General features: G+C 36.1%; 1 protein-coding gene across 5 annotated transcripts in view; it reads left to right on the top strand.

The window, feature by feature from the left end:
- The window catches only part of DGKH (diacylglycerol kinase eta), a 152,471-nt gene that overhangs the window by 108,386 nt on the left and 23,729 nt on the right, over positions 1-20,356 (top strand). For all 5 annotated transcript variants that reach the window (XM_054272131.1, XM_054272130.1, XM_054272132.1 and 2 more), the window contains 12 exons: positions 1,492-1,654; positions 4,058-4,166; positions 4,471-4,610; positions 6,207-6,291; positions 8,688-8,773; positions 10,189-10,288; positions 11,523-11,796; positions 12,386-12,514; positions 15,883-16,017; positions 17,803-17,920; positions 18,355-18,465; positions 18,615-18,711. In XM_054272131.1, the coding sequence (XP_054128106.1) occupies positions 1,492-1,654; positions 4,058-4,166; positions 4,471-4,610; positions 6,207-6,291; positions 8,688-8,773; positions 10,189-10,288; positions 11,523-11,796; positions 12,386-12,514; positions 15,883-16,017; positions 17,803-17,920; positions 18,355-18,465; positions 18,615-18,711 (1,547 nt within the window). The remainder of the gene's footprint in view (positions 1-1,491; positions 1,655-4,057; positions 4,167-4,470; positions 4,611-6,206; positions 6,292-8,687; positions 8,774-10,188; positions 10,289-11,522; positions 11,797-12,385; positions 12,515-15,882; positions 16,018-17,802; positions 17,921-18,354; positions 18,466-18,614; positions 18,712-20,356) is intronic.

Here is a 20,356-nt window from a genome sequence, read left to right as displayed (position 1 = left end):
TTCTTCCATTTTACTTATGACCCTTAGAAACATTTCAAGTGAATGATCAGAATCCTCAGATGAAGTGGTCTGATGCCAGCCTAGCATACACCACTCCTTCTGTGAGTTCTCAAATTTTGGATAATTTTGTATTGTGCAGAGATAAGTTAGCTGAACAGCTCCACAACTACTTTACCAGGCTTAAGAGAGGAGCTTCCATAGCTTCTCTGATTTATTTTTTTTAAAAGATAAGCAGTAAAAATCCTGCAACACACAGGTAAAATCTAGTAAATGCTCAAAACTAGAGCTGCTTTTTGGTGGTCCAGGATACAAACACATCAACAGTGGGAGACTGCACTTCAAGGCAGAGAGTGGATTTTAAAAAAAAAGTATCACAAAATCTTAACTACTTTTATTTTATAGTTTGTGTCAATGGTAAAGTAGACCAATCCCATGAATGCAATTAAATGAATTTTGCTACATGAAGGTAGTAAAAGTGATTGTGTATGCTGTATATATTCACTCTGTTTATTTGCTTTGTGGTGTCTTAGACATCATGCTGTCATTTATTGCTCATGCTAGGAAGATGGTTCAATATGTGAAATTAATTTTCTTGGCATTTAAATTAATTAATCAAACCTTATTTGAAATTAGACATTATGATAATGTGGAATTAAATTAGCATCCCTTAATGAAATTTTTTAATTTGTAGCTTTAGTATTTTTTTAGTAATTAAAAACAACATAATCATTTTAATAATGCTGGAGACAAATGTCAAAACCTATACATGTGATGTCTGATTTTGGAGTGTTGCTGGGAAACCATTACCTCCATGGACTGGTCATGTTAGTGACAACAGTGTCCATTAGTCCTTCTGACTAAGGACCTTGTAGAGAGCCTGCTGTAATTAGTTAAGATTTGCACTGGCTTTAATAAGCTTTGAATCACGGCTGAAGATCTTCTGTTGTTCAGTGATTCTGTTATACTGAATAGTATAACCTCAGTCTGAAAAAAAGGCTCTTAGGTGAAGTCTTACCTGGGAGGAACTGAGTTCAAGTGACTTTTGAAATCTGTGAGTACTCTTAAAAAGCTCAAACAGACATGAATGACCCTGTTCAACCCAGCAAAGTTAAAGCAAAATAAGATTGAAAACCAAACACTTGTAACTGAAATATATATTCAATTATGTGATAATAATTGGTGAAGATGAGACTTAAGAAGTATTCTAAAAGGTTAATAGCAGTTGAAAAACAGTAAAGCTATTGTCTTCAGGATTTTACTAAATTTAGGCACTGAAAATACCAGAAACAAATAAACAAAAAAAGAACTGGTAAATCTTGTGTAATTATGTTTTCCTTGCAGGACTAATACTCAGTTTAGCATTTACATTATGCATGAAAAAATGTACTCCTTTTGTCCTTCATCCCTATCTTCCTCTTTCCCATGATTTCTTTTTGTGTTGTTCATATTAGGAAACCTTATTTATTTCATTCTTTCTAACTATGTTTACAGGTTTCTGGAAAGCCACATGCCCGCCATCCTGTGCCAGTCCTCTTTTAGTTTTTGTTAACTCAAAGAGTGGAGACAATCAGGGAGTAAAGTTTCTTCGTCGATTCAAACAGTCGTTAAATCCAGCTCAGGTCTTCGATTTAATGAATGGAGGACCTCACTTAGGGTAATGATCTTGGAAACCTTGAGCAAGCCTTTCCACAAGGGAATTAGGTGCAAAGTATAGTGGTGTGTTCCCCTTGTTTATAGTGTTATATCCCCTTGTTGCTGTAATTCCATCACCAATATCTACTCTGACTTCCTAATTAAAATCTAAGAGGCAACAGAATTTCAAGACAAATTCCACTGTGTTTATAGGATAACATTTTCTTTCTAGAAAAACTTGAAAATTCAAACGCAAAAGCTCTTGGCTAGCTTTGGCTTCTGTTAACCGGTAAGGCTCAAAACTAATATAAATGTGCAGATGTTTTCCTGTATCACAGGAACTTTGATTTTGCCTTTATGCACAGTTGCCCAGGTGCTTATCTTCCATTTCACATGCATAATTCTGATATTCCTCTCATCTTTTTGTGTGTAGCTATGAATAAGACTGTTGTCTAAATGTGCTCTGTACCTTTTAAAATTCTGAACACAAATGTCAGCGGGGGGTCTGCAGTGGTTAATGGACAAGTACATGAAAAATTTTTCACCTGAAAAGTGTATCCAAAATACGGTTTATGCAGCATATGGAAATAGTCAAGAAAGTGACTATCCAAAAGAATTTGGAACAAGAACACAATTAAAACCACCAGGCATTTCTCCCCAGAATCCAAGGGTTGATTGTTGGAGAGATAGTGACGAAATTTGCGTAGTGGCGACCACAACTCAATCATCTTTGCACATTAATGAAGATTAAATTCGTTCCCATATTTCTGTTGCCTAACTCAATTCCACTCAGATGTAGTGATATGGTTAAGTGGCCTAATACTATCAGTTATAGCAACTAGAAGCACTAATTTTTGTACTCTTAAATATGCAGAACTATACTTAATGATAAAAGGTAGATGGAGCAAATCCACAAAAATTCAGTTCAAGCAGTGTGTAAATAATACAATTGATTACACCTGTGGATTATAATAATTAGTACTGTGTTATGGACACATCATGATAATTCTGAGTTGTAATATTCTTTTCATTATAACCCTGATAATCTGAGGTGAATCCAAGTGACTTTTAGCTAGAATTTTGTACATGTAATTATAATGGCATATAACATTGGTCTTAATTGATTAGACAGTGTTTGAAAGGAGGCAGTATGAAAAATATGTTTGCAAGTTCTCTTCCTTCATATAGTCCTGCCATGGCTGAGGTGGCTCACTTTGATTTTCCACAGAAATTACAGTTCTGTGCAATTGTCAGGTGCTTTTAAGTACTTCTCCCAGTTTCCAAGGAGAGATCCTTAGCAGGTATTTCATGGGGTTGCACTGATGTCTTCTTTTTTCTAGTTGATCTAAAAAGCAGAGGTGCATGCTATGAGACAGTGTATTGCTAGGGGTTTTCTCCTTTTTCTCAGGATAGGATAAATTGCTCTGGTATCAACAGTTTTTCCCCTTAAATGCCTGCTTCTTTTGTTCTGACTAGGTATGTGCCCATGGTATTCAAGTGACATTATTTTCTCTAGAAAAAAAATTAATGTTTCAAACATTTGTGATCTTGATATGTTACTTTTAAAAAATTGTTCAGAAATTATACATATTCTGGAAAATAACATGCATTAAAAACAAATATCTTTGTTGTTAGTATTTTAAGAGTTTATACTTTCCAATTTTTTTCTCTTTTTCTTTTTTTTTTCAGTTTAAGTCCCTGTTATTTTTTACCTTTTGCCTGCTTCTTCACATCTCATTTCCTTTTCCTCTGTCTTACCTTTCTGCATTTTCTGTCTCTCTTGGCCTCCTTTTCTGTACTGTCCAAGTGTTGTATTATGTAGGTGTTAAAAGTCAGAGAACAGGAGGAAGAGCAATAGGAAGTGAAAGAGTATATGGCTTTAAGGATATAATATTAAATACTTGTATTATTTGTCTTATGTTGTTGTGATTACCTTCTGTTTAAGAATTGTTTAAATGTTCCTTACATTTCGTTAGCCCTGTGCCCACAAAAGCCCACTCATATTGTGGAGCATATCCTGTCATTGTGTCTTACCCTCTTCTCGTGAAAAATCCCCAGTGGTGCATTATGCTTCTGGCTGAAGTGAGAAGCGTGGAGCAATTGCAATTTTATCACTTAAATTTGTTTTTTAAAAAATATTAATAAAATCAATAAAATCAGACTTATAAAATCCTGAAAACAATATGAAGGGATTTTTTTAAAGGACAACTTGGCATGTTATTTATCAGAAATGTCAGTTTAAGGGGAATGTACAGCGACAGATGGGCTGCAGATAGGTTAATTAAATAGATGGTTGTATCCCCATGCCCCACCACAATAAAAGGATTATAAAGATGCTGTACACAATATTTTCTTGTAACAATTGCTAATGAATGTCACTGCTGTCCTGCTAATGGATGTAACTAGCTCTGCATTTTCTCTACAGTTTGCGGTTATTTCAGAAGTTTGACAACTTCAGGATTCTTGTGTGTGGTGGCGATGGAAGTGTGGGTTGGGTCTTGTCAGAAATTGATAAGCTCAGCTTGCACAAGCAGGCAAGTGTGCATATTTACTTTCCTTGCCTAGACTGACTAGGCCTAATTATGTGTGTTTACCTTTTTCTTGAGTTGGTTCTTTGTTGCATCTCTGTGTATGGAGCAAACTCGATAGTTACTGTTTTATGAAAGTTTTCACTGTTATAAACAGGATGAGTTGTAGCAGAGTAGCACAACTTGACTTACAGGATTTAGACATCAGCTATGAAATTAACATGTGTTCATTGAAATGACATGCATTTGTAACCACTTGTATTTTCTTTCTGGTTTTCAATAGTAGATTTGTTCCTGTGTTGTGTTTCAGTGTCAGTTAGGAGTGTTACCCCTCGGTACTGGAAATGACCTTGCTCGTGTCCTTGGCTGGGGAGGATCCTGTGATGATGATACGCAACTTCCTCAGATTTTGGAAAAACTAGAACGAGCCAGCACGAAAATGTTAGACAGGTAAACCTAAATGTGCATATGCATCACTTACTGTGAGATTGAAATTGTATTTTTTTGGGTTTCTGATGGCCTAAAATCCATCTTAGAGACTTGGTGTTCAATGGATTTGTTTTTTGAGTGCAGGCCTTAATCATGAAGGAAGCTGCAGTTGTGATGGGGACAGCTCTTTGGTCTGCTTTTTAAACTAAAGAGTCAGAGGGATGAGTGGTTGATGGAACTGGGAAGCGTGCTGTCCAAACATGTTCAAAAGTTGACAGCTTATTGCCTGGCTGAAGGAGCTGCATAACTGCCTGTTACAAGAAGTTGTGAGCATTAAGAAATTGTATAGATTCAAAACTGATTTGAGCAATTTTATGGACTGCATACATGCTCATTAAACACCATTAATGGTAGCTTCTTTATTTAGAAAACACCTGAGCTCTCTGTCCTTGGATGCGGGGAAAACTCACCTTGTAAGATTTCACCCTTTCCTGAGGCATCAGCTGTTGACAAGATTGGGATTGGATCTATTAGCTGGGCTAATTGGATCCATGACTAATATTTCTGTTTGAGGCAGTTTCTTAGTAAAAAAAATGAGATCTTCCCATCCCACTCCTTGTTTCATGTAGTTTTCATCCATAAAGAAAGGCAGCAACCCCATTTAAAAAAAAATAAAAATCAGAGATGATGGTGATTATGTTGTTCCAATGGAAGTCTAGCACTGCTTTTGAGAGGAGTATTTCCTATGTTATTCCTATCTCTCATGAGTGTTTCTTTTCTTGCTGGAGTTAGAAACACTTGAATGTCATCATAAGGGATTTTAGTTTAGGTTATTTTTATGAAATAGAGAAAAAAGCCTTTTTTTATTTTAAGCTTTTCTGCAGACTACTTGATTGCTTTAGAGCACAGTATGTAGAGAAAAGCTTGTGACTGATCCTCAGATTCTGAAAAAACTTGTAGATTAAATCATATTTCCCCTTTTCTGTCGTGAAAACATGCTCTGTTTCATTTTTTGGTCTAATTTCAGTAGACTTGCTCCCAAGACCCATCTGCAGTGATTACTTGCTCTTTTCAACAGGCTTTGAAGGATGTTGTTGTTATCAGTGCTTTCATACTATCTGTGCTGTCAAGTGCTGTCCTGTACCACACAAAAAAATATATACACATCAAGGAAGACACTTCATCATTTGCTTTGCTGTCATGCCTGCTCCTCTAGTTGGGATGGAAAGCTAATGTCACCTTACAGATTTTTCTTTAGGAAGATGTCTAGTTTCCTTTGACTTCTGCAGTATGTTTGCACAAATTCTTTTATAATCTGTATGTTTTCTTCCAGAAAATCTTTATGCCCTATATTGAATGTCCCATTAGTTTTTCACAGATGAGACTGATAATCAAATCACAGCAAAATAATTGAGCTATAAAACAAATTATTACCTTTAATCTTCTAATTTAATCTCTCTTTAATCTCTCTAATTATTTTACCCATATAGTTTACAACTACAAATTAAGCTGGTTTTTTATACATAGATATTCTGCAGTGGGACAGTGAACTTTCTTTTTGTTACTATAGTTGAGAGGGTGTAAAACTAACAGTCTGGAAACTTATGTTTCTTTCAGGTGGAGTATAATGTCATATGAGCTGAAATTACCAGCAAAGCCTTCTATTCTTCCTGTGACTGCAGAAGAGTCAGAGGAGTGCCAGGTGCACTTTAACTTTTGTTTTGTTGTTTCGTTACTTAACTTGGAGCTTCTGGGGTGACAATAGCCATAACTGAAGCATTTGTGTGAAAAATAGATGTTTTGTGATCTGCTAACTGAACTGAATTAAGGCTTTTCCTTGCTGTGTATCTCAAGTAAGTAAGGTTTCCAGTTCTATATTATTTACCTAGAAAGAATGAAAGTAAGCTGTCTGAAAAATTTCTTCCTGAATATATATGTAAATATTAATATGTATTAGAAAATGTATTTATATAGCATGTTAAACAAGAATGTAATCTAGTGTCGTATTATTATGTAACATAATATAACTATGTATTTTAGATAACTCTTACAAATGAGTATAATTTTTATATAATTTTGTATATAGTAGTATAATTTAGTGCTATGTTACTGTATAACATTCCATATACTATGATAATATACATAAATATTTAAAATACCTTTTTTTTAAATATATAACAGCAAATGTCTGTGAGTTTGGATTAAGCATTGAGAAAAAGCCCCCAGCATTTTGGAGGCAAGGGTTGTATTTCTAAAGGAGACAGAAGCATTTTGCAGCTCGAGTTTGATCAGGTGATATCACAGCTTTCTCTTTGTTCATTGGGAGAGCTCAAAATCCTGAGTATCATCAAAGAAAAACTCAGCCTGTCTTCCAGACTAGGTTTGTGCTTGTACTAGCTGATGAGGTTTCAATTTTGAGAGAGGGAGATGCTTTAATCAAATTAATTGGCATGAAAATTCTGACTGAAAATGAGAAAATATATTCCCAGGAAAGTTAATGCATATCAACTGTAGCTCAAAAGTACTTGAGAAGCCATAATTAATCAGCAGTCTCTTGAACAATTTAATAATTCAGGCTCTTTTAATTGGCAAGGAGGTTATAACCTTTGACGGATTGCTGGATATAGAGATGCAAAAAGGCTGGAATTTCAAGGGGGTTGCTTTGCACACAGCTCTGCTTTTGCTGTCAGCAATGCAGATCAAGGCTTTATCGCCTCTAATTTTCCAAGAGAGTTAAAATTTTCAAGTGCGTCTTCATCATCATTTTGTTCTAGTTATTTCTGGCTTTGAAACTTTTTTTTAGCCCCTTCTGAAAATGGAAGGAACTGCTTGCTCATATAAAACTTCTTTTTTAGCAAATATATTCTGTAGGCTATATTACCTGTCATTACTTGACTTGGACAAAACCATTTGCTTTTGAGTACCCTGTTCAATCTCTGTTTTAATGGGATTTTTTACATTGCTTACTGAGTTAGGCTATTTCACAAAAAATAATAATTACCCTTATAGTAGGGTGTTGGATTATGACACCGTTTGAAAAGCAAATGGAAGTACATATTTGATTATTTTCTTTATCCTTTTCATTCTTCCTGCAGTTTCAGGAGACTAATTCCACTTGTTTTCAAGAAATCTTGTACTGATGTTTGAAAAGCAGTAGTTCATTCTTACAGATTAGATGTTTATGTTTTGTTTTCTCCTTTGAAATGAAAACTGATTCAATGTCAGAGGAGTCCTATGATGAAGGGTGGGTTTTAGGAGAAAAAACTCAAGTGGTGTATCTGCCTGCTCAAAATCAAAGACAAAAGCATGCTGAGGGATTTCAAGAGATTCTTAAATGGAGCTGTCAGAACTGTATTTAGTTTTAGCTTTGGATTTGGATTCTTAAATGGAGCTGTCAGAACTGCATTTACTTTTAGCTTTAGCTTTTAAAATTTTCTTTTAAAATTGAAGTGTGGATCCAGAGCCATTTTGAGATAGCATACAGTGTTTGAGGATACGTTTTTGATCCTGTCCAGATATTTTCCTGGGTATTTTGTAATTTGTAATTTTTAATGTTCTTGTAAAGACTAAGCCTTCAATGGTTTGCTCCTTGAAGATTGGTTTTGATAACATTATACCATTTTGGCAGTCTTTGTCAGTTGTGGCTCTTGGGAAGTGAGAACCCACCTGAGAGTAAGGTGAAAATTCCAGATTACAGCTGCAAACTTTAGACTTGTTCTTCTTGAGCAATTTGTTTGAGGAAAGCTTTGTTTATTTTAAAACTAAAAGATATTAGATCATAATAATGTAGGTTTTTATAAATCTGAGAAGGTAGATTCTTTTCTGCCTCACAGACTGATTCTAGCCCAGAAATAACTTGCTGTTTCCTCTACAAGAGGAAAAGAACTGTGGATCAAGTTCTCAGATGCAGTTTAACTTTGTATATTAAACATCTGATACATAAAATACAGTATGCATGTAGAATCTTCATTACCAGACACTTGGCCTTGTATTAGATCTGAAATGGAAATCCTGCTATATTGTGGTGTTTAACTCACTACTTCGTGTTAAACTGCTGGAGTGTGTGGAAATTGAAGTCTCTTTTCTCTCTATTTTCAGATATCTGCTTATGAGGATTCAGTTGCTGCTCATCTTGCAAAAATTCTCAATTCTGATCAGCATTCAGTTGTCATATCATCTGCCAAGTGAGTCATTCAGTTTTATGTACGATGTAGGAGATAAATTTCTTGCGTAACATCATCACCATAATAGCATTCTGTCTAAGCCTGATTTTCTTATGGATGGCCAAATGGCTTGGCTTAATATATCTTGATTTATATATTTTAGAGTGGATGTTCTTTTCTGTGAAATTTTTAGATGGTACAGTTGTAATGGATGGCTTAATACTAAATTTAAAAAACAATCACACATTATCTATCTAAAATGATGTTAAATCATTCCAAATCAGTGCATGGCTTAAATACAAAACTTGCTGTTACTAATGCATAGATGTGATCTCCTTCACACTGCATTTCTTCTGGCTATTTTTTGTAATGTGCATGTTTAGAGGAGAAACAATTTCACCAGTGTGAAGCAGAGCTTTAGCTTAGGTAGCTTTGTTGTAGCCCTGTCTATATCAGTTAAATCAAAACTGACCTAGGACATTAATGGGATTTTTTTCCCCAAACTGAAACATTTTGAAATGAGAGAAATTTGGAAAATCATGGACATATCTGAAATCAGAACTGTTCTGTGTATACCTTCTCTATGAAAAAAATCTTATGATTTGCAATATGCAAAAGACCAGTCATAGAATTTTTTAAAATGCATCTGAATATCATCGCATCTTTTTTTACCTCGTAAAAGCAAGTTAACAAAATTTCATTTTTAAACTATACATAGCACACATAGAAGATTAAACTGCAGGATATTATTAACTCCAGATTCTAAATTGGTTCTGTACCTTGTTAAATTTGTTTAATTTATCAGAAAAATGTCAACCAAATGAACAGTACTAAGCAATTATCCCCACTTCATTAGTAAGTTCGCTGTCTCTCTGCAGTGCAGGTAACAAGAACTGAGTCATTTTCTGATTTACACACTGAAAATTCATTGCAGCCACTGTAGTTTGCACAGATATGCTTCAAAAGCAGGAGCTGTGCAATGGGATATGTGTGGCCATATGCTTTCATCTAAGAAATGCTTCCTTAAAGTCAGTAGATTTTCTCCATGGTTTTTAAGCTCCAACTTTGCATGTGAATTTGCATGACTGTGTTTGAAGTTACCAAAGGGAACGCAAGTTTGCAAAGTCCTCTCCTAGGGAAGGTTTACAAGCAAGGGAGTGAATAAAATCAGTCATGTTTATTTCAGATAAGAATCTGAGATACAAAGTATGCCAAGGCTTAAGTGAAACAATTTTTATTTTAAAACTTATCAGTTCAGTTTTGGAAGCTATGGAAAAGAGTGTCATCTGATTTGCAAGTATGATCATGGAGTTCAGTTTCCAGTAAGAATGATTCATAGCAGTGTACATGTAAATAAATTGCCATAAGAATGTAATATTTAAAACATATCTATTTAATTTCATTTGATTTCTTCCCTCTCCTTTTTTTACCTGAAGAATATTATGTGAAACTGTAAAGGACTTTGTTGCCAAAATAGGGAAGACTTACGAAAAACCAATGGAAAATGCAGAGGAAGCGGATGCCATGGCCATTAAAGTAAGATTATGACTACATTCAGGTTTAAAGTCATTGGGTTCTTAAAGTTTATAGCTCATGGATGTTTAATTTTCACATTGCTCTACAATGCCCAGCTTGGCTTTCATTTCAACCAGTGAGTTCAAAATTCTTTTCTTCCTATTGTAGAGAGTTAATTATTTCCAAACTGTCTTTAAAGTCTGAGATCTCGTTAAACTGTTTGCACTTTCTTTCTTCAAAGGATAAAGTTGATGGTAGCATACATAGAGATAAAAGGATTTATTTTTGCATTAGTTATACTTCTAGGGATTAAGTTAGCTACAGGAAAACAATGGAGTAATGAAGAGTATGCTGCGAGAATGAAGGGGAGACAGACCACAATGTTAAAAATAGTGGTTTAAGCTGCAAAATACAGAGATCATGTTACAAAAACATTGGGAAAGAAAACAACAGAAGGATTTGGTATGAGACACAAAATTTATATGACCTCAAAAGAAAAGAAGAAAACAAAATCCTTGGCAATCCCAGAGTCAGAAAATGTACTTGCTAAGTGGCAATTTATGGTTCACATTTCCATCCGGTGCACGTTTTAGAAAATTAGTTTTTCTTTTTAACTGTTCCAAGGCCAGAGAGTGTTTTCTTTGTCTTAGGTGCAGAAAATCCTTTCTTTTCCTGTGTACCTAGAGAGAACAATTACTTAGTGTTGGGGAGAGGCATTTGACTGTGTCTGATTCTGGCATTTGACAGTGTCTGATCTGGCTTGAGCCGCTTGCTCTGTGACAACTCACTTGCTTAAATATACAGCTGTATTGCAGAAAAACCCCCATGTGTCTCAGTCTAACAGCTGATAGATGCCTCTCAAAATTGAGGTACTGAAAAACCATGTATGGGCAAACCTCTGGTGGTTTTCTGTGCTGCAAGTCATTGGGAGAGGGGTAGGATGCAATCCATACAGTTATGGGGCAGGCTGAGTTTAACATGGAGTATTATTTGAATCTAAGTGTAGGGGTTTTGCATTATAATTGATCTAATCTGGTTGACTGTCACAGGGTCTGCAGAAAGCCCTTGCAGGCCTACTCATAATCTGATATTCTGAAACACTGAACCTCTTTTTGGATTTTACCTAAGAAATTACATAGACATTAAAGATACCTACAGTTTCATATCTAATCTGGCACCATGTTTCCTGAAAATATTCACATGTTCACTGTTGAATTTTTTTTAACGTGTGTGTGTCTCTTCCCCTTTGTCTTAGTGCTCAGAGTTAAATGAAAAGCTGGACCTATTGCTCCAGGCTCTTCACACTGAAGCCCAGGCTGCTCCCATTCTCCCAGGCATTGCTCCTCCCATCGTGGAAGAAGAACCAGAGGAGTTCTCAAGTGAAGATTCCTTGTCTGAAAGTAAAGAGCAGTTATCAGAGTGTGTCTCAAAGTCTTCCCAGAAGCTCTTCAAACCCAGGCAACAGTTAATGCTCCGAGCAAACAGCTTGAAGAAGGCTGTGAGGCAGATCATTGAACAAGCAGAAAAAGGTGCACATGAGCAATATTTTGATCCAGACTGGTAGAATAGGATAGGATAATTGTTGTGGTGTGATGTAATAGCCTGTCTCAGTATCCCAGTCCTTTCCCCAGGTGTGCCAATAACCTCTCCCTTCCCCTCCCATGCTCCCAGCAATATTAGTATTTAACTCCAGTAGATAATGGTGTTTGTTTGCTTGTTTGTTTGTCTAACTGGAATAAGTTTTCATTATAGAATTTGATTTCTATATTCTTACACAGATAAAATTATGTGTTGCATAATTTTATCTGTGTAAGCTGCAAGGAAAAGAAATGCAGCTTGTTTGAATGTTGATGACTCTGCAGGTGTGACTACTTATGTATGTGCGTGTGTGCACATATAAAAGTGCATTTCTTTTAACTACTAGCCTCCACTAAATGAAAATTTCTGACTGCAAATCTTTATCAGCTGGTAAAGAATTGACTGACTCTTTCACTGAATTGGTGATGGAACTCTTTTGTTGATATTTTAAAACTAAAAGCTACCAAAGAAAGTGCTTATTTCGATATATGCAATTTTTCTTTAGAATCCTTCAGACTTTGTCTTTTCTTTTAATAACAGTTGTGGATGAGCAGAATGCTCATAGTGAAGAACAAGTGAACCAGTCTCCAGTAGAATACAGCAAAGAACTGGATGAATCCAAAGAAGAGGAAAAAGAGGAAGATACAAAGGAACTTGAGTCTCCATCAAGTGAGTAAATTAGGAATAAAATAGAAATATTCCATCTCCTTATAGTTGTATTTGGAGCATGATTGGTTCCATAATTAAAAATACTAGTATTCTGTTTAACTGGAAGCTACTCACAAATTCTAATAGATTTGAATAAATAGAAGGTAAGTGAAAAGTGTGGGAAATAATAGATGAACAGTCTTTTGGAATGTATTTACAAAGCTGAGGAGGCACTTGTTGGGGAGAGGAGTGCCTGAATTTAATCTCTGTTTAATCAGTGTTTACACTCATCTTTCTACATGAACCTGAGCAAAGCCTAGAGCCTAGGTGATGGTGGCAGTAGCATATCTCAGTTGTAGACTGAGATTCTCAAGCTACATAGAAATGTTAGGAATGCTGCATCTTAGCAGTGGAAATTTCAGTCTTTTCCATGTTATCAAAATTGACAGTGATGTCCTGCTGGTGAAGCCACAAGATGATCTGTGAGTCATAGAGAAGCAGTGGTAGCTGGTAGGCATCAAAGCCCATCCTCTAGATACTTGGTGAGCAACTTTTTGAGGCAAAATGAGAAAAGTATTTTGTGATTTGCGTCTCCTTTTTTCACCCTAATCCACACTAAAATCCTCTAAAGTTGTCCTCACAAGGTTCTGCTCTGAAGCTGGTGCCTGTGTCTGTAGCTTCTACTTTGGAAATGAGACACTGTGGGGCTGTTGGGGCTTCTCTTGATCCAGGATCTCACATTTTCTCCAGAAACATGTCAGGCTTTCTCCAGTGATTGTCTCTTCACTGGTGCCTTTATTTTCTCTTGGTTATGGGAATCAGTGCCTGTTGGTTGCCCCTTTTCAGTAGTAGCTGAGAGAGGATGCTGGCCGTACAGATGACCCAGTCCTACTGCCATAACTGTAAAATAAAGATATTCAGGTCTAGAAATTTACTGAACTCCTTGTTTCTTGATGGTATAATTTCTGCATCTGATGGGGAGCTGTATTATTCTTCTGTGTGTGGAATAGAGTGTATATTAATGCTGTCACTGGATGTTTAGGGACAAAGCATGGAACATTAATTCAATTATCTGCACTGAAACATCAGTTTTACTCATTAGGGCTCTGTTGTTTTTATCAGAGCATTCACAGCAAAAGTTTATCTTTATTGCAGTTATTCCCATGAGTCTCATCTGTCAAATAAAGAGCAGCTGCTCTGCTGATTTTCCTATTTAATACAACTGCCTTGTTTGCAAGTGCAGCGAGAACAGACTGTGTGAACAGTGTTGTGAATTTTTCAGTAGTATTATGAAAAATGAATGCTAATTTGTTCTGAGTATTATATTTTACCCTCCAAGGATCTTCCTGGTCATTTGATGAAGATAATATTTTTCCGTATGTTAATAACTTCATCTAAATATTTAATGACTTTTCTTAGCTATTACTTGCTATTTTTATTCCTTTTTATTTTTTGACATTATTACAGTGTTTTGTCATGCATCAATACAAATCAATGTTGTATTGCTACCATGCAATGTTGTAGCATTTTGTGATAACTGCTATGGCTGTTATGCAGGTGTTAAAGTCAGAAGGAGATGACTTTTAGTCCACTTGGTCAGTCCTTTCATATAAAACAATCCAATTTTCCTTGTCCTGTGTATAATAATTTCTGTTTGACTTCAGCAAGTCATTCAGAAAGGTATGTCATCTTACTCATGGATACAAGAAAGTGAAGAGTTTGCCATTCCACTTACAGTTCTATGTAGATTATCATCACTTAAAAAAATCCCCATGAATGGGCAAATCCTGGCCTGAAGTGATGTGAACACAATCAGTCTAAACCCTTGTTCTAGTAATCCTTTTGTCTTTAGATTTTCCCACTCAACATTTTCTTTCCATAAGTGTCTTCATACAGTACACCCATTACTCTCAGGCTAAGTTATGATTGACATGACATGATTTGTCTCACTCCTGACATTGAAAAGGATGCATTGTATGCTTCCCACCTCATTCCTGGTGCTGTTTGCCTGCTGTTGTCTTGATGCTAGTCCTACTAATTCTATTTTTGCCAGATTAATTTTCATCTTTTGAGAGGAAAAATCACATTATCTTTAAATTATTTCCTTTTTTTGTTCTGAGCTTCTTCAGATGGTAAAGTTTGGTGTTGTCCTAAGCTGAAGTTTTAAGATGTGAGATAATTTGGAGCAGAGATAGCCAAGAAGTGTCTGTCAGTGACCATCTGTTGTGCAAGAGTTTTCTACATGCACATGGGAATGCTATAACAAAGTATTTGGTAATACCCAAACTTTTTCCTTGGGGCACTGGTTTCTGGGTATGTCTGACAGGGCTGAATTGCACAAAGATTGACTTTCCCAGGCTGAAGCAGGCACTGGCATATTCTCTGAGGCTGCATGAAACCAGTTCTGCCAGGAAAGTAAATGAGAGCACCCGAGGTCAGCCCTCTGCAAAGCCAATCCTTCTTCATTGCCTCCAGAGGCAGCCAGAGCATAACTGGCCTCACTGAGCTTCCAGTTACTCTTTGTGAATATCTTCTCTTTCCCCTTGATTTTCTTCCCTTTCCTTTTCCTGAGCCTTTGTCAATAACAGCTACTAAACATTGATTCACTGATCCAACTTCCGAAGAATTTTAATAAATAAGTTTATTATTTGGGAAATTGCTGGTTTGTTTGTTTTCTGAGTTTTTCTGTGGAAAAAAGGTGATGGAAAACTGATGCCTCCACAATCTCTCTAAATTCAGAAGGCAAAGACGGACATGGCTTTTTCTCTTCCCTTGCAGTTTTCAGTTTGGCTGTAAATAAGGATGTTTTCTCTGATTTTTTCAGCATCTGATGCAGGCATGGGCCCATTTTAGCTGCTTGAAGAAAATAGTGTAGGTGTTGATAAGATACATATTCTAACCTACAGGCCATGGAACTACCTACATTAAAATTGTTATAAATGACAATATATTGTATAATATGTGTATATTTATAAATAAACATAGATGAAATTTAAGTTTAAATTCAATTATTTCAGTAGTATGTTTATCAGAAGCTTACTGCAGTGTTAAATACTGTTGCATTTTAAGATGGATATATTTTATGAACATATTTCCATTTAATGCATATAATACTTTTGCTGGTAGCTTCAAGTATAAGTTGGGAACTTGTCATGTGGAGTGCCATGAACACTTGCTCATTCTAATTTGTGTTTGTCCCTTGTTATATTTCTGAGTTTTCTTACTGTATTTAGAAGAAAAACTGTGGTGTGAGGGGGAAGGACTTTTGTCACGGAGTGGTAAAAGAATAAATTAATGCTTCTGATATATTTTCAGGGCTGTAAAAGTTATGTATTGATAATGTCATAATAGGTCTAATTAGTGTTCTTACTTCTGTTTTTTCTGCACAGCTAAAACTGCACCAAGATCTCCTGATAGACGTACAAGCCGAGGTATCCATTCTCAGACAGGTTCTTTCTCTACCCCAGCTTTGGCAGCAAGTAAGGAAAACCTCCCAGTACTTAACACGAGGATTATCTGTCCAGGTAAGCTTGCTGTCAAATAATGACTTTTACTTCATGCATGAATTAGTTTCATCCAACATACACATCTTTGTGTGGTACTGTATAGGAGAAAATGCATAATAATGTAGAATATTTCTGATCCTTTGGCACAACACCAGAAGTAGCAGAAGTGCCTCATTTGATCCTGGAGGATGAAAAGTAAAATTCAGGATCATAGAAATGCTGAGTGGTTTGGGTTGGAAGACACCTCTAAAGATGATCTAGTACAGCCCTCTGTCATGGGCATTGACATCTTTCACTAGATCAAGTTTCCCAGAAAAGCATCCAACCTGACCTTGGTCACTTCAGTGGTGGGGCTTGTACAGCTTCTCTTTACAGGGAAACCTCTACCCATGTCTCACTACCCTCATCCCAAACATTTTCCTCGTTTTGTCCCATCTAAACCTACCCTATTTGAATTTAAAAACTTTGCCCTTTCTCCTGTCACTGCAGGCCCTGGTGAAAAATCTCTCAATCTTTCTTATAAATCTGCTCTGTATTTTGAAAGGGCACAATAAATTCTCCCTGGAGCCTTCTCCTCTCCAGGCTGAATTAACCCCACCTTTCTCAGCCTGTCTTCACAGGAGAGGTGCTCCAGCCCTCTGATCATCTTTAGGGCCCTCTGTGGACTTGTTCCAGCAGGTCCATATCCTTCTTATACTGGGGAGCCCAGAGCTGATGCAGCCCTGCAGGTGGGGTCTCACAGAGCAGAGCAGAGGGGTAGAATCCCCTCCCTCACCCTGCTGTCCACACTGCTTTGGATGCAGCCCAGGACAGGTTTGGCTTCCTGGGCCACAAGCTCACATTGCCAGGTCATATCCAATTTTTCATCCACAGGTGCTCCCAAATCCTTCTATCATTTATCCTAATCAATGGATTAGGATGAAGAGGCTGAGGGACAAAGCTATGTAAAGTTCAACCCACTGAGTAAGAACTGTCTGTGGATATCTCTGGAAGTGGATAACTGAAACCACACAAAGCTGCTCTGTAAAATAGTTGGAAAAAAAAAATCTATTCTTACCTAAATTCAATTGATAAATGAAAAACTGTCTGTTCTGCTCCAAATGGAATTAATACTAGAGAGCACTAGTAAAACTCTGTTTTAATTAACTTAATTAATAGTATAGCTAAAACACAGTGGAACCAAGCTTACATTTCTTCTTTTGGCAAATTTAAATGAAAGCTGTTAGTATTTTGCTTTGTTTACATGCATTACAGAGTATTTTGTGGAATGAAATTGATATTAGTCAAAGCAGGCATGTTAAACCCATGAGCTTTCAAAATTAAGTTAAATGATGGCTCTCCCAGTTGTAAAAATGGTGAGAATATTCCTTATGTATGCTTCCAAAAGATAGGACAAAAGAAAAATCATGGACATTTAGGAGATGAAGAGTAAACTGAATGAAAAGGTCTAGCAGTCTTTTTGGATGTTAGGTCACCCATCTGGTTAGTACACCAGGCAGTGAGTGTTGGCCTGAAACCCTAAATTTTCTTTGTGTTTTTTTTTCTCCATGGTAGTAGCTGCGAGAGCCACCCCAATGCAGCATAGCTGCCTTTCTGCTTAAGAGAGCCAGAGACCTGAAAAGATAACCAGTTTTGGTAAAAATTGAGATAGAATCACAATATTTCCCTGTACAGATTTAATGAATTTTATTTCTCAGTATGTGGCTTATATTATATGTTTGTCTATTTATCAAATACAATTTTTTTTGTTATTTTCTTTCTGTTTTGTTCTGTTGTTTTTTTATTTTTTTCCTTTTTAATCAGGTTTAAGGGCTGGTCTAGCTGCTTCCATTGCAGGAAGTTCAATTATTAGCAAAATGTTGCTAGCAAACATCGATCCATTTGGTGCTACGCCGTTTATTGACCCGGATCCAGATTCCTTGTAAGAAATATTTTTTTTTCTAAATATACTATTTTGCTTTTCCTAAGGGTATCATTCTCACATTTTTGTAGTCTCTTATTTTTTGCATTATGAAGTTCTTGTTTGCCATCATTTGGCAGTAGACCACAGTGTCTGAAAACAAGCTGGCTTGTACTAGGTTAGTTATGAGCATTGCAAATTTTTTTGCAGCAGCTGAAAATAAGGGGAGACATTTGCTCACTTATCCCTTGCTCAGGTGGAGGAGGAGGACAGTAATCTTTCAGAGATGGGTTTTTCAGCCCAAACCAGTTTACTTAGGAAGATTCAGAGGAAAGATCTCTTGAAGTATCTTAGTTCATATTCTGTTCTGTGACCAATCACAGTTTTGGTCAAAGATGTTTGCGTGTCCAGGTTCTGTACAAATGTACACCTGATTTTCTCTTTTCCTCTAACAGGGAGGGATATTCAGAAAAATGTGTCATGAACAACTACTTTGGAATTGGGTTAGATGCAAAAATTTCCCTAGAATTTAATAACAAGAGAGAAGAGCACCCTGAAAAATGCAGGTAATATAATTACTCTGTCAATAAGAGAGCCAAGATGTTTCCATTCTTTTCTTTTCCTTATCTCTTTATATGAATTTCTCAATTTTACAAATGCAAGACACAATAATGTGTGTATGTCAATATGTGAATCTTATTTTGCCTGCTTTCAGAAGTCGGACGAAAAACATGATGTGGTATGGAGTTCTTGGCACAAAAGAGCTATTGCAGAGAACTTACAAGAACTTAGAACAAAAAGTTCAACTTGAGGTAAATTTTATTTATGGAGAAAGTTGCTGGCACAATGTGTAGTGAAGAATTAGTGCTTATTTTTGAAACCTGTTATCGTTCTTACATCAACCCAAGCTGACCTCAAAGGCACTTTGTAAAGATGTGCTATGTAAAAGTCGGTCTTCCAAGTCACGTTTTTGAGTAAAATGTTGGTATTTTAAGATCAAAAACTACCCAGTTTCTTGTAATTACTGGGTTGAAAAAAGAGAATAAATTGTGTAGGTAGGATATATTTCTTAATGTTCACTGTGTAAAAAGACAGACCAGGTTTTAATGGCAACCACAGAAATGACCATAAAATTAAGTGAATAAAAGAGATAAGGAGTCTTAATCCTTCAGGTTCAATTGAAAGTATATGAAAGCTACACATATAGGAAGAGCGTGTAAATAGTAAAAAATTCCTGACAAAAGGGAGGAGATTCTGAATATGCATTGCAAGAAGCCCAGCTACAGCAGTAGAGACTTTCTCTAATATTCACACAAAAAAAGCAGCAAGATATTATCAAAGCAACAACAAATTCCATGTCTAAACATAGTTCTTATTTGGCTTTTAAGTTCTAACATAAAATCTAAGTCTTCCACATGGTACTGGGAACTTAAAGGAGATATAAATGATTCCCAAATGCAGAAAAAGACTACAGGATGGTTACTGTTCTTTTCACCCAAAGAATATCTAAGGTGGACATTGACAGAAATTATGTATAATATATATAATTTCTCTTTGTATTTCATACTAACTATTTCATATGGAAGTTTATGATATTTATATGAGGTTAACTTTTTAACTTGAAAGAATAATTTTAGGTTACTGGAGCTCTTTCTCACTCTGAGATTTAGGAGGATTTTGTCTGGTAGCAGCAGATTGCCGTTAGCTAAGGATTGAGTAATTATCAAGGAATTATGCAGTAGTTAGCAGATATAATGCCAGGAGAGAACGTTATGTATACATGGAGATAGAATTCTAATTTAAGGATCTTTTGAATTGGATTCAAATAAGATTCAATAATACTGTTGACCTTTCCATATTTTTTTTCCTAATATTCCTGTAAGTCAGTCAGCAGGTAAAAATTGCACTTTTACTGTTGTCTTGCATATTATTGGATATATTATGCCTGCATATTCAGGCACTAGAAGCAGACTTCTACTGTAATACAAATGGCTATGCAGCATCTATTAATATCTCACCATATTTTGGATACTGACACATCTTGATTAAAATGTTACATTCTGTCTTGCTGCTAAGATTAAATCACAGAAAGAGAGCACTAAGCACATTCTGGAAATAATTTGCATCGCTTTCTCCTCCTGGTTAAGATGCTACAGATTTTGTCCTTATTTCTTTAGATTTTCTTTTTCATTTGTATAATTTTAAGATACTTCTGTGGACTGGTAACATGCAGACATCTAGCAATCTTCATTAAAGGCAGCTTGACTGGCAACTTCATGGTCCATAAAGTGACACCTTGCTTGTCACTTATAACTTGCTTCAATTCCATGCCTGTGGCACTGCTGCAGGACTGCACTTTTGACTCCCAGTGAAATGGTTTGAGATCATTGGGCTTCCCCATGCAGGCAGTTGTACTGCTGTAAATCAACAGTGGTTTCACTGGTGTCTGTAAACTTA

This window comes from Melozone crissalis, unplaced genomic scaffold, assembly GCF_028551555.1.
Source record: "Melozone crissalis strain CALT ecotype California unplaced genomic scaffold, PUWL_Pcris_2 ptg000013l_1, whole genome shotgun sequence".
NCBI lineage: Eukaryota > Metazoa > Chordata > Aves > Passeriformes > Passerellidae > Melozone > Melozone crissalis.
Note: the sequence above shows the minus strand (reverse complement) of the source record. Positions and strands in the feature narration are given on the sequence as shown.